Here is a 26,438-nt window from a genome sequence, read left to right as displayed (position 1 = left end):
ACTGTCCTGGTTCATGTCCTGTCAGTTCCCTCTTATGTCTGCATGATTCTTCTGTATTTTAGTGACAAAACTACAACACTTGCCTTTTTACGTCCACCTGAAGTCAACATCCCAGGCACTCTGCGTGTACCATTTGATCCTTAAGATCCTTTTTCCTTACAGAAAAAAAATAAGGCAGCAAGGCAGATTTTGTGCTCTCGCTACATCACACAGGGATTATGCTTAAAGACGGGTGTAAGGACTGGAATTCTGTGACAGAAATTTCACAGGCGTAGCGTAGAGAAGAATGTTTGCCTTGTCACAGAAAAAGGTTAAAATGAGAAGTTGCTTAATAAGCATACTACTAAACATGAGTGTGAACATTGCCAATCCTTGGAAGAACTGTGCTCAATTTAAAAAACAAAAACAAAACCCAGCAAAACAATTTCTTGCCTTTTCATACTCACTTTTGCTGCTCATCCAACCCTTTTTTTCCACCCACAACATTAATTGGCAAAATTAAATCCACACATGCACAGGATCTTTTTGAGCCAGGGTTGTCAGTTTTGTGGGTTTTTTGTTTTTTGTTTGTTTGCTCGCTTGTTTCCAAGAAAGAGTTTAAATCCTTTTCTGTCAATAGCACTTCAGCTATTTTTGTCTTAGATTTTTCACCCTGGGTATTTTAGGTGGTCTCTCATGCCATCTGATTCATAACAGAAGTCCAGGTGAAGCTGTGTCAGGCAAGGTATGGGTGGGATGATGATAAGGCAGACTACCTGAGAGCATCGTAAGAAGTTTGCAGTGAGAAACTGTTTGCATGAACATTCTGATATAAGGGTGCTGCTTTCTTCCATCCTTGTTTTCCTGGGTTGGGTTGTTTGTTTTTTATTGTTGTTGTTGTTGTGTTTTGTTGTTGCTTTTTTTTTTTTTTTTTTTAACACCTTCTGCTTGCACTCATTTATGCTTGCTCAAAAATATTTCTTTCTTTTTCTTTGTGTATATGGAGAACCATAAATACCCACTTGGATGTTGAAGTTCCCTGAATGTGGAAAACATTTTCCATTCTTGAGGGGAAAAATATTGTTGTCCGTATGGTCTGGTGACTAAAGATCAAGTTTTCTTTCAGAAGTCATTTGATGTGTAATGCATAGCAAAGAATGAATACTTTGCTCTATTTAAGGAAAGAAGCAGGAAGTGGTTGTAAGTCATACGTATTTTAAGTGTTATGAGCAAGCACAGCGTACAGCATTTCTGTTTCCCAGGCTTCTCAGAGGCGTGCATGCGCTCCAAATGTTCATTCTTAAAACTCCCTGTCTTAGATCTTGCCCTGTGCAGAGCCTGATGTCCCAGCTCTCACCTCCCAGTGCCACGCTACGGCGTTCTGGCTGAGCCTCCACCTCCCTTCTCTTGCACAAGCCCTCAGCAGACAGGATGCATGCAGAGGTGCCACCTGGGTTCGGTCTGTCAGTGGTCCAGCACACCAAAGCCTTTCTGGGATTTCTCGTGCCATGATGCAGGTGTTTGTGGCTGCGTTGCCCAGCAGCTGGTGAGGTTTTCTTGGGGTTCATCTCTATAGAGGGGATGCGAATGTGCTGTCATAGCCAGCCTTTAGTGTAACATCCCAGTGTTTCTGAGCTTGTACATTTGGGCTTGGTCACCAGCTGCTAGGAAATTGGGAAGCGATGAGCTTGAAAGAAGACACGCTCCATCTCCTTAATTGCATAAAAATCAAGAAGTTCACTTGAACCTTTGAGTTTTTATTGTTTTGTGTAATGTGCACAAGTGTAGCACAGGAGGCTTCTGCTGTATACAGCCGTACCGTAAAGAACACTACTTACACTGTTAAAGGTGTACTTAAGATTGTTTGGCATTTCTCCTTATGAATATGGAATTGCACTTTTCTCTTACGCTATTAATGTGTGCCCCAGGGCAACTTTTACCAGAAGGAGGGCAGGAGAAAGGTTGTCATTTATGTTAAAAAAAATACATTTTCTGTCAATCTGTGTGTTGAGGAATAGAACTAAATATGAATTCTGTGACTTTTTTTTTTAAATACCTCCCAATCTGAGTCCTTATAAAATTACCTGTTACAAACACTTAAATAGCCTAAAAATTGCTAAAAATCACTGAGAACATCTGTGTGCATAATGTTTGTTAGTAGGAGAGCCTGGGGAGGGATTCCTGACCTGCTGAGTATGGCCAGGAGCATTAACCATGCAAGTGAAGCAGCCGGGGCTGCTGGGGGACGTGCGGAGCGGCAGTGAGCATCGTCTGGCTGGACCCACACCAAGGAGCTGCAGCACATGGGCTGTGAACATTTGCTGCCTGTTTGCACCACAGCTGAAAACCGTCCCCTCTCATCCTTTCTTGCAGCTGGGGTACGTTCTGGTTCCACAGTGAAAATGCTAGAGGCTTATGTTTATGTCTCTTGGGCATGTGGATGCTTCTGCATTCATTAAGAGCACGTGCAACTCATTGCAGGACCTGAATTGTGGTTTTTTGTCCCTACAGCTCAATATTTCTATGTGCTTTTTATGCCCCCTCACATAACCTGTTTGTCTGCCTATTTTTGGTGCGTGCAGACTTTCTATAGATCTTCCGAGTGGCATTGCTTTTTTCCTGTTGAAAAAAATCCTGAGCTGATATGGCAGCAAGCCACGCAGGAGTAAGAGGTACCTTGTAGAAAGAGTTTTGGTGCAGGTTTCCTAGCAGTAGCTTACTGAGCCTTCTGGCACTGAAGCGCCGGAGTCCATGATCCTTGTGGTTTGCGTGTGTGGTTTTGAGCAAGGTTACATAGAGTGTATATGACGTGATATGATGTGAAAACTGCTTTTGTGGGCTATTTTAGGTTGGATACAGGTTGTATTTCTGAGCAGTTCCAGAAATTCCTGTTGATTTTTGGAGATACAGGAGTGGCTGCTTCTAGTCATTGGTACGAAAAGCATGCTGGAAGTAAGAAATCTGTGACTGTGCCTATGAAGTAGCAAAGCAGCAAACTGTGGCACATGCTGCAGCGGTGTATTTCCAAAAAAGTGGGAGTGAGAATACACTTGATGTTGTTCTTGGTAGATGCCTGCTGGAGTTGGACTGAAAAAGTGAAGGAGACACACCCAGAAAAATACTCCCTTCTTCATTAGAATGTAATTTTATTTTTAAAACAAGGGCAGTCTTTTGTGCCCATGGAGTCTTTCACTTGTTGTATAATATTTTGGATGGTCATCCATGATGCTAAGCCATAGATGTGTATATACAAATCCTTGTTCAAACCAATAATCTGCAATAGTTCTAGATTAAGGATATGTTAAATGGACCTTTTTTTTTTTTTTTTTTTTTTTTTCCTTTTTTCCTCTTTTCTAGTTTTAAATTAAGTCTAGCAGTGGGAGAAATTCAGCCATCCTGAATGACCCTGAATCTGACCGTTGAGTTGTTTACTTCTGAAACCTGCACAGGAGTTCTCGGGAGATGTTCAGCCAGTCTGTAAATTCATGGTATGCTGGTTATTTGCCGGTTTGGAAAAACAAATATCCTTTTTGTTTGTATGGTGTTTTTTTTTGACATAAATCTTATTGATTCTGTTTTTATACAGTGTGATGCCAAAAGTAGTAGTAACTAGGAATTTCAGCATTAAGGAAAAATTAATTAAAGGACTTACTGCATTTTGGCTGTTTCTGTTTAAAAGGGGATAGCGAATATGAAAAAACAGGGAAAACCTGCGGGAATGGCAAATATGGTGAAAATGATGTAACAACAGTGTCTAGGGTGGAGTCACTTTGCAGACTTACGTAAAGCCTCCCATTACTCAGCAGTGTGTCTCTGGCGGAGCAGCGGTCCTCCAGCTGGTTCACGGATGACACCAAGCTGTGGTGACCAGCCAGTATGCTGGATGGCAGCCGTGCTCTTCTGCGGGCAGCTGGAGGAGAGATGGCTCGAGGGGAGATCCCAGCAGTGTCTGCTGTCCCTCATGGGAGGACACAGAAAAGAGGGAGCCAGATGCTTGGATGCTGGTAGGACAGGAGGCTGCAGATAGGACTGAGTCTGGAATGCTTGAATTTCTGACTAGGTGTTAGGAACAAATATTTTTCTCTCTGGGGTGTTCAGGCACTGGAGCAGAGACCTGAAGACACTGTGGGATTTCCATCTTTGCAGACACTCAGGACTTAGCCCTGAGCAGCTTGGCCTGAATGGTAGGGGGACTGGACTAAGTGAGCCGCAGCAGTCGGTCTCTTGCCACCTGAGCAGCTCTCTGACTTCACATGGAGAAGTAACAGTAATTTGGGACTGCTCTAATTGCAGGCAGTCAGAAGCAACGACAAGGACTCAGCTTTCTTGGACATACAAGTGCCACCTCTGTCGTGTTAGGTGGTGTGGTGGTTTTTTTTGTTTTTTTTTTTTAAGTTTGAATTTTTCCCTGTGATCATCATAACACACTTCGTTCCCACACACCCCGGAAAACCTTTTGAGATGCATAATTTGTATATAAATGCTTCTGATTAAAACATAATTAGCTGTTTATATTTAAATGAGTGCTGAAAGCAGAGCCACGTTCCTTCAGCACCTCTTCCTAACTTCTGCGCGCACTTGCTGGTTTACCTACAAGCATCTGTTTTCTTCTCATAGACAAAAGCGTGCACCTCAATTTTTATTTCTGTTTATTACAGGTGTAGGGGATGTTGAGTCTGGTCTTTGCTGTCAGACTGGGTGCGCTGCCTCAGAAGGTGCCAGCTAAATGCAACAAGGGATGTGTTGTTTGGTAATGGAAGGTGGTTTTCTGAAGTTTGTAAGGCGTGTGAGTAAAATAAGTAAAAAATAAACAAAATAAGTAAAAGTTATGCAATGACAGTTTCGTCTTTGTCTGTTAGCTTTTACTTTATCAGTATCTGTGGTGTGCTGAATCTACTGGAGCAGAAACCATCTGTAGCGGTACAAAGAGGAATTCTATCAGTAGCACAGAACATGGGCATAGCAAAGAGCAAAAACTCTGGTATGTGACCTCCTCGGGCTGCTTTCTCATGTAAATGCAAAGCCAGCATTCAATGTAAAGCTGCAGGCTTGCTCTTTTAGTCCTGTTTCTGTGCAAATAACTCCAGAGTTTTTCGGGGGAGGCTTGGAAATTCTCAACTTGGGAGAAGTCAGCTATCAAGTGGTGTGTCCCCACAGCATGATGGGTGCTCATGGTGCCACAGGTCTGCCAGGCCTCCAGGCAGGAGGAGTGGAGGGCAGCAGGGGCATGGGAGGCCCAGGGAATGGCAGGGGGTTGTGAGGGCTTGGGGGACAGCAGGGTTATTGCGGGGATGGAGCGTGGAAGTACAGAGCAAAGGCGCATGGAAACCGGGCTTCACCGACTGCTGCTCTTGTGACTGCTGCTTTGGTCTGAGGAGCACTCTTGAAACAGCCATGTTATGAAAAAGAGTTCTAGAAGTTGTCGAGTTCCCCATATTATTGTGGGCATGTTTCCTGGCATTTTTTTTGTTGTTATTGCTGTTGTTTTGGTGCATGTTTTGGATATTGTGTTTTCTATCTGGAACTGGCAGATAGATGTTTCTGGTATCTTAGTTCTTACTTAGGTTAGTGTTTCTCCCTTTTCTACTGCTTTACCCTTCTTTTTACTTCTTTTTACTACAGTGAGGATGACATTGTTGACTCTCGGTGTACTGAGAAGCTTTGACATTGTCCAGCATTACTGCATAGGTTTTGTCATTGCTGGAAAGTTACACGTTAATTTAATCAGTGTAGCTAAAGTGACAAAGATGCTCTTCTCAAAGATGAAAGTGGCTTTGAATTGCTGATTCTTGGAGAGTTTGTCCTGTTCTGAGAAACAGGATAAGCCATTGATAAGAACATTTTGATCTGTTAACTCAGAGTTACAGACACGGTGTACCTGGAACCTCACTGCTCACCAATATCCTTGCCAGTTCTTGTGTGTAGAACAGCAGCTTAGAAGTTCTTGAAATCTGAAGTTGCTTAGGTACATTTTATATTGAAAAGAAATTTCCAGCCTTGCTGGGAACACATGGTACCTTTTGGCTTAAGCCTCGTTTTCCTGCAGCCCATGTGATGAACTTATGAGATGGTTTCCTCCAAAACATTTGCTGTTTGTTTGTTTCCTTTTATCTTGCTTTGCCTAACTTCTTCTTTGCCTAACTTCTGCTCGTTTGGTTTTGTTGGCCTTTGTGTTCCAAAATTTTGTGCTCTTCTCAACTCATTTGACAAGTCATGCTAGAGCTACATGGAGTGATAGCCAGACTTCCCAGGCTTTTTCCTGGCTTTTGCTCCCTCCCGATTCAATTAAGCTTGTCATTTTCAAGGCAACTGGTGAAGCAACAAATTTTGAAGTGTAATAAAAATGCTTTGGTGGGCTGAGTCACACCTATTGAAGATTACTGTGTCCATCATTCTTTGTGGCTAGTGGAGCTGTGCGTTATATCATAGGAGAAGCAGTGTCGATGTGGGAGACCTATCATGCAGGAGAGGGGACACCCATGCCTGTGGATGTCTGTGTTCTCCAGGGCTGTACTGAGGACTTCTTGGAAAGTATAGTTAGCAGGCTGAGGCTGAAAAAACATCTCTGCGAAACACATTTCTGGAATGTGAAAGTGATTCTGAGCTCTGGTAAACAAAAAGCTGTCTTGCTCCAAGTGCTTGGAGTCCCTGTGAGCATTTCATGCTAAAACTCTGGCAAAACTAGGCTTTAAAGTTTGTATTTGTGGTGTTAATAAGGAAGGTTTTTGTATGTGAAGAAAACTGCTATTGTTACAAATTACAACTTGCAAAAAGAAGAGGAAGTGGATCTTGTTTGGTGTATGTACAAAAAAGAAATGTAGCAATTTGGTCTCTGGATGTGTCTGAGCTCCTGGAGTTGTGCTCTGGAAGTGGCATATTTTGTGTTGCAAAAGCTTGGGTAGTGAGTTCACTCGCTCACCCTTGCAGTGCAGATATAATTTTCCAGAAACCGTTGTGAAACAGAGCAGATGCAGGCAGGTTTTTGGGATCAGATTTGTTCTACTGTCCCCAGAAGTGTAGGCATAATTCTCCTTGTAACCAGGAATACTCATGCTTCAACTTTGCAAATCAAATGTTATGAAAACAATATTGATCCGTGATCTGTCGGTCTGTGCTGATTTCACTGTTCATGCCTATGTTAAAGGAGTCACATGTGCTCGTGTACTGTGAGCACTGTATTTGGAGAGGGGAAGGCAAGAGAGATTATTTCTGTAGACTTCCTTAATTCCAGTGGCTGAGCTTCATTGCTGCGCAGAGGCCACTGGACGGCCTCTTTTGGCTTTTGGAGATGACCCACAGGCATTTCATGTAAAAAATATCCTCAATAAATGGTAGTGTGCTGAAAGAAAGATGGATATCTTACAAGTCATTATCTGTTCAAAGTCTCCTTTAAATAGACATTTCTGTTGAATAGTCTGTTTTTTCCTGCGTGTTATTATTACTGTTATTAACATACCGTTGCTCTTAAAGAGGGGTTGAGAGTTCAAAACATGCACAGCATCTTAAGTTTGGACTCTCTTTTGCCTTGAATCTTTTCAGTTGTTTGTTTGCTGCTCGAGACAGGCACCCCATGCATGGGGAACGCTCACAGGCACACACACGGACTTACACACTGCTATATCTAAAACAGTCACCTCTTAAACATCAGAGGGTTTAACAGCTGTGACTTCCTTGACTCCCGATTGCATCGGTGCATTATTTAGGATGTGAAAAGAGATACCGGTGGGGAGGAAGCTGGCTCTACAACATCCTAGATTGATGCGTGCTGAGTGCATTGTAAACGTTGCAGGGCTCTTTTGTGAAACTGTCTGCAGTATCCATCTCTGCTGTGTGATGACTTGCTGTTGGGGCTGGCTGACCTGGCTGCTGAGCTACTTCTCTTCAGTTCTGCACACTACTTCACAAGATCTTTGCTTCATCTCATGTGTATTTAAAACTGAACTAGAACACGATATGTATGTTTTAAAATCTGTGTATATGCATTGTGCCTAAGTCTGTGAGCCCTTTGTTCTGGATTGGATACAGCTATGCCCTCATTAAAAGCAAAAGAGGTAATGTGTTCAGTCATACAAACATAATAGCGGTCCCCATCAGAAGGAATTAGTCACTTAAAATGGCCAAAATGTCGAGTAGCTATAATTGCTTGCCCTTAAGATCAAATTTGGATTTCCTGTATCTACGACAGTTTGAACTACAATATGTACTTTTGTTGTTAAGCTGCTAGATGAACAATTGAAAACTACTGAGCTATGTGGACCTGTCACAGGTACTGGCTGACGTGCATCTGTGTTGCTGCTTTTGCTTTCAGATGTTACCATCAGTATCAGTTGGAGCACAAGGAGCTATGGTAATGGGAGTGTTTGGGAGAGCTGGGTCTTGTATACTTGAGAAAGGTAAGAGTGTGATGGGGCTTGGGGACACCTGATGGAACAGAGTGAGAGTGGGTGATAACTAGCGAGGCTAGACCGTGAGAAAATGAGAGACGTAGCTAAGTTCAGAGGTGAAAATAGCAGCAGCTGAGAATCAGAAACTAGAGAAGGAAACAGTAAGAAATCCACTAGAAAGGAAAGTGAGCTGAGTACTTTTGTAGCCCTGTACTCAATCAAGAGACACGAAGAGTGCAGTTCTCTTCTGCCGAACTTAAAAAAAAAAATTAAAAACTGTGGAAACTAATGTGGAAATCTGTGAAGAAAAAGGGTTATTGTGTGCAAGGCCTCATTGTGGCCTGGAATAAAGAGACCTGGAATTACTATGATAACTAATGCAGACAAACCTTGCCTGTCTGTGTGTGCTTATCTCTTCATTAGCTGCTCAGGGAATTTAAGCTCATAATTTTAACACAACTCGAGGACAGGTGCTAGAAGAAGGAAACGCAGCTAATATCCATAGGGTGTCCTGGGGCAAGAGGAGGTGTGGGAAGAGCTGTGTTAAAAAAGCTAATGCAGGGCAGCAGAATGAACTCAGCACCCTGTATTGCGTTGTGTGTGATTATTGTATTATGATTTATGCCATTTGCTGCCTAGAGAAGCTCTACAGCTGAAAAGGGTAATGTAGTTGACCCCAAAGGCAGGTGTTTCTGGCCTCCTCATCCTATAGCCTACATCTAAAATTGAAAGTGAGTTGCACAGCAGCCATTATTTTGAATAAAGTCATTTGTATATGCAGAAGATTGTAGAAAAGGGCTGTGAATCCTGCTAATGCTCTGTAGATTACCCACTAGCCAGAAATCTTAGGATTTCTATATGTATACTTATGAGTTTGAAATGGGGGGGGGGAATCTGCTATTGTAAAGAAAAGAAAATAACCACATTCAAAACGAAGTGCCAAACCAAAACCATTTGATGTTTTACAGATCCTTAAAGGCTGAATTATCATGACTTTTGCTTTTTGCTTAGCATTTGGAGGGGGGGAGGGAGGGTGTTGAGATTTTTAACTTTCCCCAGGCTTCCAGAAATCTTTTTTGTTGTTGTTTTGTTTCTCGCACAGCAGACGGAAGTCTCCTGCAAGACTAACAAAGATGCAGAAATAATCCAGCCATGTAAATGGAATGGAAACAGGAGTGTTCAGACTGATGTGTGATTTGCAACAAAATCTACTTAAGAGTGACCTGCTGTTCTGTCATTTGACAGAATTGCTGCACTTTGTGTATTCTTTTGTAAATGCCGTATGGAGATTTCTGCATGCATTTTTGTGAGAACCTTTTAAGTGGATTGCATGTGGCTAGCACCTATCTTGTGGTCAAATGCTGAGGGCTGTGATGTTCAGAGTAAATTTCAGGCAGCAGTTGTGCCCATCACAAGGACAGAAGGAGCTTTGTTACAGATTTTCATGTCAGGACAGACGTCATCCAAGTTGCTGGCAATAATTGAGAGTAACAATCTTTCCAAATCATCCAGACCGTGTCTCTAGAAGGCTGCATGGCATTTTTGAATGAGGAGGAGGGGGAAATGGCTTCTATCCTTGTGTTTGTAAGGAAGTGCTGCTTTCTGAGGAGCATTTGGTTTGCTTACCAAGAAGGAATGGTTAAGGGCTTTTGTTTTTGTAAGGATCAGTTTGTGTTGCTTTAGGCGACCCCTCTGGTATTGTGTGCTACGGCAGAAAGCTGCCCATTTCAAGCCATCTGAAGTAATGCAGGTGCTGTGGCTTATCCAAGATATTAGTATGGTTCAAAGAAAATTTTGTGAAATACATTTGAAGGGATCAATTTTTCGCTGGATTGAGCGGGTGTGAGGCCTTTTCATAGACTCTAAAGCAGGCGGTTCCTCCAGGAGGCTTTTTCTGTGATGACAGACAGTCTGCGGGGTAAAGAACGCTGTCTGCATCTTCGCTAGGAGAGTTTCAATATTAGGCAGTCGCTGTCTTCACACTGAGCACGAGGCTGTGTGGCCTTCACAGCAAAACGGGAGGCAGGTGAAATTAGGGCATGTTGCAAGACCTTTTCTTGTTTTTGTTTTTGATTTTTTTTTTTTATCCTAAAGCCTTGGAGTGTTTGGCTGAAATCAGTTGCATAAAAAGCAGACAAGACCAGCTTTGGTCTCTTCAGAGTTCATAAAGCATTTCCCGTATCTCTCTTGTGTGTGTTTTCTCTAGCTGATGTCATGAAGCTCTGAATCAGGCGTCCACGCCTTTATTAACCATCTAGAAACAGTATAAGGATTGTTATGAAAATTAAGCGTGTTTCTCAGGTCATAACGTCATGCACACTTAAGCTGCAGCTGGAGTAGCGGAAAAGGCTGCCTGTTATCTATCACCCTGGCTTCTGACCGCCTCCATCCTAAGCTGGATGAACGCTGACATGAAGTGTTAAATGAGGTAAATCCCTTGTCTGGGTTCACAGGGCATCTGTGTGGATGATCCCATGATCCTTACCCATGCTATATGGGGGGGGGAGGGGGGGGGGAGTGTTTCCCTCGGTGACAGTGCTGCCCTAGAGTGTAATCAAGAAACAAAGCAAAAACCTTGCAATTACTTTTTGGTCTGCCTGGTGACTTCTAAGCGATGCTTGTTTCTGTCTCTCTTCATCCATGGTACCTTGTAGTAAATTGATAGGGGCACTGAGTAACAGGGAAGGGCTGGTAGCTGCATTGTTGAATATAGAGAATTTTTCTTTTTAATACACTGAAAGATAGTTTGCCATAACTAGTAATGTCTGTGGAGTCCTTAGAGGGCTTTTAGCATATACAGATTAAATTTCAGACAGACTCACATAGTAAATGGGTGTTTTGCAAAAGTAAACAAGTACAGATGAGAGTTATTTATATTTTTGGCTGTTAATAAAATATGCATTTATTCCCCATGTAGAGATTAGTAGTGATAGAGGCAGCATCAATGCTGAAGGGACATATATTTGGTGGGGGGAGGGAGAGTGTTTTGGTACATCAGAAGTAAAGGTTTTGTTTTCTGTTGCTTGCAGCTCTACGGTAATGCAAAGTGAATGAAAAACAGCGTTTAAAATGACTGCGTAGATGGAATGTCCTCAGTGTGCAGATAATATTTCTCTGAACTGCACCTCCATTCATGTGATTCAGTTGCTGCATGAATCGGATAGAATAGCTTGGTTTCCACTCGCTGTGTTGAGTAATCCTCGCTGTTCAGGAGTCTGAGGCTAGAGCCCTGCCATTGTGCGGGTAGCAATCGATCCCGCCTCGCCCCCCGCAGCTCAGCAAGCCACAGGCTGGTAGGCACCAGCCTCGGCAGCTGAGTGGAGTTTTTACAGGGCTTCATGTGGTTTGCTCAGGTAGCCTTCCTCTTGTGCTTTCAGCAGACACATTTTTTGGGTGCTTTTTGCCTCATGTTTTGGTACGCATGGGTACGAATATGATGTAAGCTGTGCTTAAGGCACACACTGAAAAATTGGTGGCTTTTCTTTCTTAACAAGTGCAGAAAACCTGTCTTTAAACCCAAGTGCATGACATCCCTTCACAAAACTCTGATAAGCCTCTCCTATAAAACTAAACGAGTGACTTTATTTGCTGGCAAAGCTGTTCATAAACATCATTCTAGTATCAGCTAGTTTCATCTTAGAGTACACTCTCAACTCTGTAGTATGGTTGCCAGTATTGGAGGGAAACAATTTTGTGTTAAAGTTGGGAGAGTGTCCCACCGTATGAGCTACTTTTGTTATGAAAATAACATATAAAGCATTGGCAGTTAGACAAGTGAGGATTTGTGTCTAGAAATCCAGAGTATAAAGCCTCGTCATTTTACTTTAGGAGAACTAATGTTCAGTGGCTTATTAAAGCCAGCTACTGATAGTACTTGAGTTGTGAAAGCTGGATTGTGGTTTACTCTCTCAAATTAGCTCTTGAAAGAAGAAGGTCTTGATGTAGGACTATTAGGAGAAGTAAGCAGGGTCTTTAGTGCTTCTGATGGCTTCTGAGAGACTTTGTGCATTTGGAAGCACTTTTACTTCAGTTGCTTTTCCATGTTGGGTTCCTATTAACAGACACTTTGAACTTGTTGTAACATCCCGCTGTTGGCAGAAGGGGGAATCTTTTCATCTTGTAATATGGGAGAGTCCTTGGGCTGATCTTGTCTCTGGGAGGTGGTCTGGAACCCAGTAGTCCGTGGCTATTTCCTTGGTACTGAAACCCTCTCTCCTAACAGTGTTCCTGTCCATTCCAGCTTCTCTTACCGTCCATCCATCTCCTCTGGGTGATTTGAGGAGGAAGGGAAACCATTTTCAGAAGGTCTTTCTCTCTTTTAATTTCTCCAGCCTCAACTTTATTTGCCATTCTTTTAGTTTCATTTTCCAGGTACCAGGTCGAAAAAGCGTCTGTCACGTACTAAGCATTGAGCAATCAAAACAAACTTCAGGTTTTTCCTCAGTCCGTGTATCCTGCCAGAAACCAACACCTGGCACTTGGTCACATTCCAGGAAAATCATGGGCTTGGTACCTGGCTCCCAAACCAGGAAATAATGTGTCGTACTTTATTGCTTCCTGGGTCAGAATGTTTTTACTTAAATTGCTGTCATGCTTAGAGAAGCTTTAGTTTGCAAAACGCAGCAAATGCACACAGCAGGGAGAAAAAGTGGTAATCAAGCAGACCACTCTCCAAGTGGGGAGAAAGTACCATATAGATTTTGTCTGATCTCATGCCAGGAGGTTTCTGCTGCCCTGTTAAGGCACCTGTCAGTCTGTGATAGGACTCCTCCAACAGTGTAAAACTGCTTATGCCCAGTAAGCCACACAATGCCTGTAAAAGAATTTTCTACACTGAGAGGAACTGCTGTTGGTTGCATTGGTGATGACCTGGTCTGTTCTGCAATTTTACTGAGGCCTCACACAAGTACCAAAGTGCTTTGCAAAACCTGGAACCTATCTATAATTGGACTTAAGCATCTGGAGGGATGTTTTTTGGAAGGTAAACAATATTTCTGGAACAGATTTTTCTCATGTCGTCAGATACAGGTTAGACCTAGGTCAGCCTAGATTGCGCATTTTTGGTGCTGGTGGTCCACAGTAGGTGCTTGAGAACCTACTCAACCTACTGTGAGTGCAGCACAGACCAAATAATCCTTCTCATTGCATCACCCCAGCTTCAGGAAGTCCTGGCTGGGAACTTCCGAGCTGGAAGTTGTATTGAATCATAGAATCGTTAAGGTTGGAAAAGCCATCAAAGATCATCTGTTCAAACACTCCCCTTACTACCCGTGTCACCCACTTAACCATTGGGCACATTGTGTTCAGTAACTGGACCTTTTTTGAGGCACAGCGAGTAACTTAACTTTGTCTATGGTACTAATGAACTGATAGTCAGCCTTCTTTCTTCAAAGCAGAATGGTCCAGGTCTGTATGTTGTCTCTTTCCCCTCTTGTTTATTGTACCACTGGTTTGTGATTGGAATTGTAGGCTTTCAAGAATGCAGTTTCCAAGGTACTAGCTAACCTTGACTGTATGGCATCTTCAGTCTTGTTCCATGGCCCTTTTCTGCTGATTCTGAATGTTTATCTGTTAATTCTATCAGAAGCAAAAAGTCTCTTTCATTTTAAGGAGAGGCAGGAGAAGAAAGATTTTGGTCCACAAGTGCAACTGGGTTTGTTTTCCTCCTTGTTTGGGTTCCTTTGTATGTATTGTTACTGAATTTCATCTGTCATTTTATTTGCCCAATGTGTTAAATCCCGTGTTAAATCCTTTCATAACTCTCTGTTGTCTGTCTTCTGTGTTGCCCACAGGTTGTGTCTGACCTTAGTAGACTAGAAAACAAGGATTGCATTGAAGCTTTTAAATCTTTGTCTGGTTTTGCAGAACCATGCTGGAAAGATGCGCCTGAGCACTCCTTAGAGGAACAGTTCAGCCCACTTTATCCAGCATGCTTGCATGTCTGTGTGGGGCTGGCTCAGGCACGCTTACCCTATTTCCATTACTGGCAATGTGCTGCTCTGCCTGCTCCTGAGCCGAGGATCTTCTGAAAATGTGGAGGCAGTGCCTGACAGGGGTGGCAGAGGTCTGTGGCAGGGGTGGCTCCCTCTCTCTTCATTCATGGTTCTGTCATGTTGCTCCCCTTTCCACCTCCTTGAAGATATTTGCTGGCCCTCTTCCCACTTTCACTTATTAAATGACTTAAACCACTTTTCCTTGTTAAAATGGTATGTGACCAGTTTTCTGGTCAACAGCATTGATTTTAATTGCTGTGAATAATTACTAAGCTTTTATATTACCCCCCTCACTGCTTCTTCATGATGAACTCTGAATCTACTGATCCCTGTTTCACCTGCTCTCTGGGAATGTGTCCCTTGCAGATCCCACTGCTGGCATCACCTCTTTTCCATAGAGAGGTCCCACTGGGTGATCTTGCTGTCAAGCCAGAGCTCAAAACTGTTGCTTCACTGAACTCAGACAGAGGCTAGAAGATCTTAAAACTGTCTGCTTGAGTCTAGCAGGTTGCTGTGAGAGCCACTTCAAGTTGTATGCTGTTATTTCCGCTTCAGATTGTGTTTTTCCACCTTGCTTAGGGAGTTTGGCTTCTGTCCCCTAGCTGTAACATCTTGCGGCTTCCTTGAAATTAGTAATTCCAAAAAGTATGTCTTCAGTCTGCTTTGTTTCTCTTTTCAAGAGAGAACAAAAGAATCATTCCCATGCAGTAATTATCCTGAGAGCTGTAAGTTCCTTAAATAAGGTTTAAATAATGCTATTGTGGAAAAGTTTCCTGACTGTATGTGGTAGTGGCACACTGTGCGCAGTCTTCTTGTTCTGAAGTCTTTGGTTTTCAGAGGCAAAGTAAACGCTGTACTGACAATGTGCTTGTGAATATATTGACTTCTAATTGGGGCAGCATCACAAAAAAGGGATGGGCTGAGCCCTTAAGGGCTTCTGCAGTGGTAGAAATACTGGAGGCAGAGTTCATATCTCGCATACGCAGTTGAGGCTGCGGAAGAGAAAAGGCAAAAGGATTCACTCCAGGTAGCTGCTGCTCATCCTAAACATTGCAACCACGTCCTTCTTGTTTCCCCAGTAAGCCTCTCCTGGAGTTCTAAGCTTCCTGATACATGATGCCTGCTTGCTGTCCCGCTTAAGAAATGAGTGAGTATTTGAGTCATCTGTCAGATGGGGAAGCCACAGTGGCCATTATGGATAGCATTAATACCTTCCATTAAAAATAAGCCTTAAGTGAAATGCAGGTTGTCATTAATATGCTTGTTGACCTAGGTTACTGGCTAGATGTTTACCTTCATGTTAATTTTGTATTATTTGACAGTGTACTTCAGTTCATCATTGATGTCTGTGCTGAAAGAAGGATGAGTGAAATAAGTGAAAAAGTGCTACAGTAAGAGAAATGGGCATTTGGTACTGGTGTTGGATGTGACAGCATACCTAGTCATAGTATCAAATATCTCTGGCACATTTGGGATTAAGAAAGAAAGAAAATTGATCAGTTAAAGCAGTAAGTGTGGTACTGAACTATTGCTTAGTGCTTGAAGGTGAACTTCTCTGCCGTGGTTCAGTCTTTGCTATAGCGTACAAGCAGGACAGCTGTTCTGTTTGTCAGCTCAGGGTAAGTTTTCCTCTGAAGAGCATTCCTTACTGATTTTCCACAGCATGTCAGGGTGGTGGAGTAAGCAAGATGCCAGGCAAAATGGTGTACCAAGCTGGTGTAGGTTGAGCAAAACTGGCTTCAGGGAATAAGAGACTGTTTGGTGAACACAGTTCAGCTTCTCAAGGGCTAGGCAGTTACTTCACCTTTTCATTTTGTTCATCTGTTTCTTTTGTGAATAAAATCAGCAGCCTCTGGTCCCTGTAAATCTTTTTTTTTTTTTTTTTTTTAATATCTTACATAACTTAAGGTGTTGCAGGTTAGATCTTGTGACGTGTGATCGTCTCATAAATTGTTACAATTACTATCTCATGCTGGATGTACTTTCTGCTTTTACCTATTCCTCCTTCGTGAAAGCTCCTTCTGGGTGATTTTTTTTTTTTTTTTTTTGGACCTTTTGCAAAATTGCCCCTCTTAATCTTCGTATGTGCCCCTGCTTTTTCTACTGATTTGTCCTTCCTGTAACTTTCAAAGACACCCTTCCCTGTCTAATCACTGACTTCCATGCAGTTATCTGATGTTATTACTTTGTGTGACGCATATGTTTCTATGCCTTTAATAGAACTAATAAGTTCTATTAATGAAATGCCTTTAATAAGCCCTGTGCCCCGACTGCTGAGTTTTTGTTTGTTTTTTTTTGTCTCTGAAACCTGTCTTTGTGCCTCCTGTCCGTAGACACAGAGGATGCCGTTTAAGTTAACAATTAAAGTCAGCGTTGTTTGTGTTTGCATACAGGCTGCAAAGCCTTCTGCTCAGTGAGATTATGGAAATATTACTATCCATATGCAGAGATCTGGGAGGTGCTGGACGTTGAACCTGCCCTCTCACAGGAGAAAAGCTGTCCCTCTGGTACCTGTCAGAGGGCAGGCTGTGGCCGGCCGGACACCGCCGCCATCTCAGGGCCTACCTCACGCGGGTGGTGGGGACGGTGGCGTGTGCTCCTCGCCCCTCGCAGTAAGAGATGTGGTATCTCCGTGCTGCCATCCTCAGTACACAGACTGCATGGGCCCTTTTCTTTCAGCCTGTGTGACTGGGGTGCGGTTTTATGGATTTGGGCGCCTTTAAAGTGGGCAGCTTCAGTGACGGCACTGAAAACTGAAGGCAGTGCTACTGGAGCCGGACGGCCGTGGTGGTGGTTTTGTGCCCCTTGCTTTTTTTTTTTTTTGTGGGACTGCAAGGATCTCCAGGCAATGGAGTTTCAGACAAATGGCTCCAGAAGTGTTGTGTGTTGAAACATGTTGCTCACTCATGTCTTGGTAGCAGGGCCAGGAATTGCCTTATAACAAGACAGCTTTGCAGGGGGTGCAGTGGGTGACAGAAGTCCTTTTTGGTGGCTACTGCTGCCGAAGACGCTGTTCAGGAGCAGCACTTTGGTGGGCTGTTCAGAAAGAGACTGCCAGAACAGGAGCAAGGAGCTTCTCAGACAACAAGCTGAAAGAGGAGTGCAGAAAGGGAAAGCAGTCCATTTGAAATCCTCCCTTTCCAACACGTGTTTCTCACCTCCCATTTGATGCATCGTTAGTTTATTTCAGGGGTATAGTTAAACTCCTGTCATACATTTGTCTGAAATGTACTGGAGAAATGTGTTCTTCGTTCCCCAGCCTTCCTGGTGTAGTTGTATTTTGTTAGTTATGCTTTTCCCATTCTTTTTTTCTAAATTGTGCATGCTAATGTGTCTTTCTTATATGCCTGTTTTTTCTGCCCTCTGTGAATGCTGTAACTGTTAACAATTTAATTTATTATTAATTATAATTTACTTAACTTTTCAATTGGGTTACTGTCATCATTGAGTGAAAATGACATCAACTGTAACAGACTGTCTGGGAAGTCAGCATTTCTAGCACAGAATGCCTTGGACAGCTGTTCCTGTAACTTTTTCCCTTGAAGTCATAAAACAGTTGTCAAAGCACAGACTATAACGCATAATGATGGTTAATTACCTTTAAAGTGCTTTAAGACTTAAAGATGCAGAATGTCTGGGCTCTTCACGTTATTTAACATTGTAGTCATGAGCTTCATAGTGGATCTTTTGCATATAGTCTGTAGTTGCTGAGTGAAGACAAATCTTTTTTTATGATTCACAGAAGTTATACTTTATTTCTTTCAAGGCTTATGTCAAGTTTGATGGTGTTATTGCAGTTTTTTATTCCTTGCTTGCTCATTTTGTTGTATGTGCAGTTTTAGCCCAGAGAGTTTTTTTGTTTTTGTTTTTGTTTTTGGTTTGCCTTAGGGCAATTTCCTGCTTTTATTTGTATTTATTTTTTTTAAAGCTAATATTTTCTCTGGACACCTTGGTGCTGTTAGCTGCTTGAGTAACCAGTTTGGTGGAGCTCATGAAAAAATTCCAAGCATGAAGAAAGAATAATGCTCAAAAAAAAATAAAATTTAAACTAAAACACGAAAGTCTGCACACCAAATGTCTCTGATTGTTTATAAGGAAAAGAAACCCATTTATTGCATTACACTGTGCTTTGTAATTTTATTAAAATAAATATTAAAAAAAAAAAAAAAACCAATAACAACAACAAACACACACCAAAAACATGATGAATGTAGTCATGATTACAGGAGGTGTTAGGTAACAGCACCTAATGTGACTCTGCTCTTCTGGGTAGTAAGACTCTGCAGGAACTGGGAGAATATTACTTTTTTGTTCTATTTCTCATGCTTACTGTGCCTGAAACTGAATTGTTTCACAGGCTTGTCTGTGGAATTGTTGTGAGTGGAATGGGATTAAGAAAAACATCCCACATTTCCTTTCCTTCCCCCTGTGCTGTATGTACTCTTGCAACAATTTCATTAAGAAGCTGTTGGGTCTCAGCTAGGGGAACCAGCAGTGGGTGGGAGTGCTGGATGTTTTGCCCCCCATGTGAAAGCATGGCAAGGCTGCGAGTGTGCCGGCTGCCTGGGAGGACTCCTGTCTGGTGGGCTGTCCTGTGGCCACAGGGCATGCAGCAGTGGAGCAGGGTGAAATTTGTAATTTCCTGGCTTAAAGGAGCGCTTCATGCCATGCGATGCGGTTTGCAGAAGGTTATGGTTAGAAAGATGCAGAGGTTTTAGCAGAAGGGCAAGACCTTCCTGTAGCAGTTGGGTAAATCTCTCTTTCCAGAGTCGGATTAGGGATCACAGTGAGCTGTGTAGCAGGGACCTGTGGAAGTCTCTGCATCCTTCCAGCCTGTTAGCTGGTCCTTGCAGATTGCAGCTGCTTCTGGATGCTCACTTGCTGTGTCAGTAGGAAACTCAGGAGACTGAAATCCCAATTGCTTTGCTGAGGTTTCCTGTGTGGAACACAGTTTGTGCATTGTCCTCATTCTACAAAATTAAATTTCTGGTGAGCTCTTCTCTAAAAGAGCAGAGTATCTTTAAAGTGCAGCATTAAGAGTTAATCAGGGATATTTTGGATTTCTTGCTCTGTAACCTTTGAGTTGCATGGACAGCCTTAAGATACCTTTCTGAGATGTAGTTATGATGCTGCCTAACAGTACATAAGACCTTTTTTTTTTTTTTTTTTTTACTGCACTTCAGCTTTGCCTCCAGAGCAGGCAGCGAATGCTGCTGCAGAACGAATCGGGGTGCATCACAAGAGCGTGTGGCCTGTAGCATCCCCTCTTCGTGTCACATGCAAGAATGAGCAGTGGCTGGGACAGAGCCTTCCAGCCCAGAAAGGCTGTGGTGGCTATGACAGTGGGAGCTGCCATGGTAAACTGAGTTCTGTTCCTGCCTCCAATACCTCGTGTCAGGCAAATAAACTGTGCAGCCCATGCTTTTTGCAGGAGCTCTTTGTTTTTCCCCTCCTATAAACCCATTGTCTGGTTTTGCAGAGCTCTGGGCATGTGTAACTGCAGCTGAGATCAATGAAAGCAGTCCTGTCGAGGTTAGGAAATGAGCCTGCCGTCAGCGTGCACCGAGCGCTGGAGGATCAGACAGAAAAGGAGGCACACATTTGCCAAGTCAACTCTTTGCAAAATGGCAGCAGGGGATTGTGATATTGTGGACATGGTGGACTTGTTAATGTTGTTAGCATCTGAGATATGACCATGGGGAAATTGAGGGTGAGATCTGTGCAGGTTTGGTGTGTGGTGGTGAGCTTTGAAAGGTGAGGCGAAAGGGGATGACCCTTCTCTGTGCCGAGCGTCCGGTTGCTGAGGGAGGAGTGCAGGGGGAAACACAGTGGTTTTCCCACTGTCATAATATCCAGAGAGGTTAAAATTAGCATTGTGCAAGTTATGGTAATTCAGCCATTTCCTGAAGATCACTTCTCGTTTGTAACGTGGTTTTGCTTTAAGACCATTTGAAAAGTTCAGCTGGAATTTAGAAACATGTACGGGGTTTTGAAAAATTTCTGCTTTCTCTTGGCTGTGATACCTTTTTTTCTGTAAAAGGTGAAACCAAGGAGCTAATACAGAATTGTGTATTGCTCTGTGAGAATGTTAGTACCAAGTTGAATTGAATCTTTCCTTATGCTTTCACTTTTGTTTTACCAGTTTGCTAGCAGGCCTCTTGAGCTACTGTGAGTTTGTGAAGATGATTTCTGAATAGGGTTAAGCACTAGGTACTTTCAGTTGTTTCAAGAAGTCATGTATGTAATGTTGTGTCCTCTTAGGAACAGACAAACCAGAAAATCTGTTAGCAGCCTAGACAGAAAGTTGGTGTGTTAGTCTCCTGTGCACACATGTATGCTTGGACACGTATGCAGTCACCTCTCTTTATTTTTTACTGCAGTATGCAGGAGTAAATGGGTTATAGGTCTGTCATTCAGACTCAGCCTCCCTGGTGGCTGATCTCCTTTTAAACTAGCAGGTGTGAAAAACAGTGCCTGTAGAAAACACAGAATCTCCTGTGTGCCTTAAGAGTGCCTACTGAATGTAGAGGAATATGGCTGTCCAGTTGCAAATACTTCCTCAGAGCTTTGTAAAGCAGAAACAACTGTGAAAGCACCATTTCTCACAGTCTGCTTTGATAACTGGAGTCCAGATCACCAACCTTTGCCACTCATAGGAACATCTTTGGAATAGTTAAAGAAGAAGTTCTTTGTTTCTTTGTGCTTCCAAAACAAGTCACTCCAAACACTACTGCTTAATGGTTCTCCAGCAAAGTAGCAGGAACAGATAAATTGATTTCATTTGTCAGTCTTCATGTTGACAAACAAAGGCAAATAAAAATGGAATATTACCTTGTGAATGGCACAGGAGTCCAGCAGTAACAGAGATGTTCTGGGGTTCACGCTGTGTTCGGTTAATGTATGGAGTAAACCAGATGCTCCAGTGGCTGTAGGAAAATACAGTTTGCAGTCCCTCCTTATTCTTACGGAAGCTGAGGGTTTAAACACAAAGACTTAATTTGTTTTTCCACTGAAAGGCTGTCTCCAGACCATGAAATGCATCTCTTCTAACCTGATGTCCAGGTCACCCCCTAAACCTTTTTAAAGTCATTTTAGAGTCTTTTATGGTAGCCATAAAAGATAATGAAAAGAGAAATCCCCCTGAAGTGTCTGAGTGAGTAGGTTAGGCAAGGGACTTTCTGCAGGCTTTTCTTCCAAAAACGCACTGTGTACATTTTCACTTTCTCTTAGTTTGATAAATAGGATGTAGGCTGTCTTGTTTGTCTGTGGCATTTAGTGTGGAAGTATTATTAGAACAAGTCCAGAGGAGGGCCAAGAGGATGATCAAGGAGCAGGCTGAGGGAGTTGGGGTTGTGCAGCCTGGAGAAGAGAAGGCTCCGGGCAGACCTTACAGGGCCTGCCAGTGCCTAAAGGGAGCCTATGGGAAAGCTGGGGAGGGACACTTTGTCAGGGGCTGTGGTGACAGGACACAAGAAGTAATGGTTTTAACCTAAGAGAGGGTAGATTTAGATTGGATATATGGAAGAAATTCTTCACTCAGAGGGCGGTGAGGCCCTGGCACAGGCTGCCCAGAGAAGCTGTGGATGCCCCATCCCTGGAAGTGCCCAAGGCCAGGCTGGATGGGGCTTTGGTAGGAGGTGTTGGAACTGGCTGATCTTTAAAGTCCCTTCCTAACCCAAACCATTGTATGATTCTATGATTTGTAATTCCATCTCCTCTGCTAAAATAGTTATTTATAATAGCAATGGATTTAGCAGGTTGCAGATTCGTCCAGCTAACCTGCGACAACAGTTTGCAGTTCCAGTTCCTTCTTTCCCGATAAGAAAGCTTGGCTTTCCTGGATGTGACAAGTGCATTGTAGACTCCAGTGGGTACTGTAAGCAGAAGCAGATCAGCCTGGCTGCAGATGTCATGCCTTCGCTCAAGAGTGCTGAAGTTGCCAAACCATCTTAAGAGGATAAGTATTTTGACCTCGGGATTGGCTTTGACTGAGTGATGTTTAGAGTAGAATTTGGGAAATTGTTGCTTTTGTTGTGGCATGTGTTGTCCGTGGCTGTAAAAGAGTGAGATTTTATCTGTTATCTCTATTTGTGTAGGAAAAAAACGTCTATCTGTCCTTGGGCCATGTCCCTCTCACTTAGTCTTTCATTTTGATGAGTTGCAGCTAGTGGGTGCTTCGGGAGAATCTTAGGATCAAAAGCAGTGAGGGATCCTTTCATGGTCTGTACTTCTAGTTTATTTGGCAGCTAGTAGTAGATGTTGATCTCATTGTCTATAATCACTTCTGATCCACAGCTATCTGTGGCACCCTGAAGCAAAAAGTTCAGAGCTGAGACAGGGGCTGTGCAGAAAAATTGCGAGTTAATCATACAACATCAATGCTGACAGGTGTCCTGAGAGAAGTAGTGAGTAATTGTTATCTGTTTATTTATATAACACGAACATTTCACTCTTCAGTGTAGTGTCCCTTAGTTATATCTTCTATGAGCTGAAAATTGTTGGTGGTCTTGTGCTTTCTCCATGTCTTGATCATTCTTGCTGCATGTCTCTGCTCTGTCTTCTAGATCTGAGGTATAACATCACCTATGCCATTGACTCTCTGCATCCGCCTCCTTGACAAATTCAGCTCTCTTGTAATCTTCACACTATGTTGTTCGCTGAAGCCTGGCAAAGGAGAGAAGTACATCCATGTGTAACTGCAGTGTGTCTTGAATGAGTTCCTGCTACCAGCTTACTCTCTCCTGGACTTTGAAGCCTTGCTCTGGCATCTTCTTTATAGATGAGCTGTTAGAGCTGCCTAGCAAATCCCCAGCTAGCCTAACCTCAGCTAGCAGATCATGGGAATGGTGTGCTGACAGCCAGTGAAAGAGCCTGTCACATGTACCGGTCCTTATCCCTATGCCTGGATAATTTGCTTCATTAATTGCACACTTTTTTTGTGATGCAGGGAGTGATTCAGAAAGCATACTAATTCTGGAAAGGTCGCACAACGGGGTTCTGTGTGTGTGTTCATTTCCTTATCAAATTGAGTCATTTGGGGTAGAAAAGATTTGACTGCAAGCAGAATTTTCCTGCAAATCAAAATGTCTAAAAATAATAAAAAATAATAGTAAACAATGCAGGCCAGGTTAAGTTCTCTGTCACCTATGCATTATTTCACAAAAAAAAGTTCTGTTGTTCTGAACTAAGGAACAGCATTGACTCTTTTTTCTGAGCAATGTTAATAATTTGTCTTTTTATTCCTCTTAGAACATGCTATATTCAGGTTTTCTGTTTGAAATTACCAGGACTTTTAAGTTCATGAGAAACAGAATCCTGGTGCAGAAAACCACTAGTATATATAATTATTTTTTTGAAAAGGGCCATTTTAAAGCCAGGAAATGTAAGAAGTCACTGCTTGTTTTTTTCCAGTAGTTCTCAGTCCTTTTGTTGGATTACTGTATTTTACTTTTTTTTTTTTTTTTGGATCACTGAATTTTACCTTTTGCAGGTGACAGCATAGCAGTGTTGTAGTGAATCTCCTTAGCATGAATGTTCTTCCACAGATTTCACAACTCTGAAGGAAGAGCATTTGTATATGTGAATTCTCTGTTTACGTTGATTACATATTTGGCATTATATCTCAGTTTGTTTTGTACTCATTTACATAGGATCCTCTCCTTGGTAACTGTCTGTGGTGATCCTACTTAAATGTCCATAGAAATCAGCAAGCCGAACAGCAGGGAGCATGTTGTGGAAAGCCTTCACGAGCCGTCCGAGTTCCAGTGAACAATGGTTGTTCCAGCTCGTAGCCCCTCCTAGCGCTGTCTGCACACCGGCCAAAAATAATAGATTCTGCATGCTTAAAATTGTGGATTGAGAACTCTTACCACAACCCAGCAAGGTCAGCAAGTTTCTCCAAAATCATGCTAGCTTTTTTTTTTTTTGCCTTTTTTTTTTTTTTTTTTTAAGAGGGAGAAAAAAAACATCTAAAGCATAATTATTACTAGTTCTTGCATTGAACTTTGCTAAGGTTAAGTTGAGCAGAAATTAGAAACATGTTTTTCTGATTTCAGTAAAGCTTTTGATACTGTTTCTCACAGTATCCTTCTGGACAAAATGTCCAGCACGCAGCTGGACAAGTACATAATATGATGGGCGAACAGTTGGCTGATGGATCGGGCTCAAAGGGTTATAGTAAATGGCGATACATCAGGCTGGTGGCCAGTCACTAGGTGGGATCCCCAGGGCTCTGTTCTTGGGACAATTCTCTTCAGTGTTCTCATAAATGATGTGGATGCAAGAGTTGAAGGTATACTTCAAATAAGTCTGTGGATGACACTACATCAGGAGGAGCTATTGACTCCCTCGAGGGTGAAGAAGCCTTGCAGAGAGATGTTGTCAAAACAGAGAGCTGGGCAATCATCAATAATAAGTTTAACAGGACCAAGTGCTGGATGCTGCACCTGGATTGGGGCAACCCTGGTTGTATGTGTCGTGGTTCTGCTCGAGTGGGCAGCCGAGCTCCACCACAGCCGCTCTCTCACTCCCCTCCTCAAAGAGGGATGGGGAGAAAATATGTGAAAGGGGCTCAAGGATTGAGATAAGGACGAGAAAATCACGCAATAATTAGTGTAACGGGCAAACCAGACTCAGCATAAGAAGACAGATAGTAAGATTTATTACTCATTACTAACAAGCTAGAGAAGTGAGAAACAAAGGAAAGAAACCAAAAGCACCTCCCCCCCATCCACCCTCTTCCACCTCCTCCCCCCGAGCGGCGCAGGGGAACGGGGGAATGGGGGTTATGGTCAGTCTACAGCGCTTCTTCTCTGCCGCTCCTTCTCGGTCACTCTCGTCCCCTGTGCTGTGGGGTCCCACCCACGGGATGCAGTCCTTGACGAACTGATCCGGCGTGGGCTTCCCACAGGCAGCAGCTCTTCCAGAACTGCTCCAGATATGGGTCCGTACCACGGGGTCCATCCCTCAGGAGAAAACTGCTCCAACCTGGCTCCCCTACGGGCAGCAGCTCCTGCCAGATCACCTGCTCCTGCGTGGTCTCCTCTCCACGGGCTACAGGTCCGGCCCGGAATCTGCTCCGGCAGGGGTCTTCCACAGGCGGCAGCCTCCGTCGGTGCAGGGCCACCTGCTCCACCGTGGTCTCCTCCACGGGCTGCAGCGTGGAACCCTGCTCCACCGTGGTACTCCATGGGCTGCAGGGGGACATCCTGCTTCACCATGGTCCTCACCACAGGCCACAGGGGACTTCTGCTCCAGCGCCTGGAGCACCTCTCCCCCTCCTTCTACACTGACCTTGGCACCTGCAAGGCTGTTTCTCACTCCCTTGACTCTCCCGGCTGCTGTGTGGCGCAGCAGTTTTTTCCCTGTCTTAAATATGCTCTCACAGAGGCGCAAAACAACATCGCTTATTGGCTCAGATTTGGAAAACAATGGGGCCCTTCCCAAACATGGGGCAGCTTCTAGATCTTTCTCACAGAAACCACCCCTATGGCCCCCTGCTACCAAAGCCTTGCCACGTAAACCCACTACAGTATGTACAGAGTGGGGGATGAGAGGGTGGAGAACAGCTCCATGGAAAGGGATCTGGGGGTTCTGGTCAACAACAAGTTAACTGTGAGGCAGCAGCATGCCTCGGTGGTCAGGAGGGCCAACTGTACCCAGGGGTGCATCAGGCACAGCACTGCTAGGTGGGTGAAGGAAGGGATTGTCCCACTCTGCCCTGCGCTGGTGTGGCCTCGCCTTCAGTACTGTGTGTGGTTTTGGGTGCCACAACATAAGAAGGGCATAAAACCGTCTGAGAGCCTGTGCAAAGGAGGGCTGCAAAGATGGTGAAGCTTTTAGAGGACAAGACGTTTGAGGAGTGGTGTGATTCTATGACTCCAAATTCACTACTTTTCATTGTCTAAATGTATGTAATTGGGAAACTGTTCTTTGATTATATGTTTCTCTTCCTCTGATATACTTATCTTTCTCAGATACACTTAACCTCCTACTGAAAATGAAAATATTTTTTGTATTTTGGTGTGAATATGCAGGACACGTTGCAAATACACCCTGAGAGAAAGAAGTGATGGATTTTCTT

General features: G+C 43.3%; 1 protein-coding gene across 2 annotated transcripts in view; it reads left to right on the top strand.

The window, feature by feature from the left end:
* The window catches only part of RNF38 (ring finger protein 38), a 112,274-nt gene that overhangs the window by 4,421 nt on the left and 81,415 nt on the right, over window positions 1–26,438 (top strand). The window contains exon 2 of one of the 2 annotated variants that reach the window (XM_038170920.2): window positions 8,288–8,372. The exons of the other annotated variant lie outside the window; for it this stretch is intronic. Coding sequence (XP_038026848.1) covers window positions 8,288–8,372 — 85 coding nt within the window. The remainder of the gene's footprint in view (window positions 1–8,287; window positions 8,373–26,438) is intronic. 2 annotated transcript variants of the gene reach the window in all.

Source organism: Anas platyrhynchos, chromosome Z, assembly GCF_047663525.1.
Source record: "Anas platyrhynchos isolate ZD024472 breed Pekin duck chromosome Z, IASCAAS_PekinDuck_T2T, whole genome shotgun sequence".
Classification (NCBI taxonomy): Eukaryota; Metazoa; Chordata; class Aves; order Anseriformes; family Anatidae; genus Anas; species Anas platyrhynchos.
This window is presented reverse-complemented; position numbering and strand designations above follow the sequence as displayed.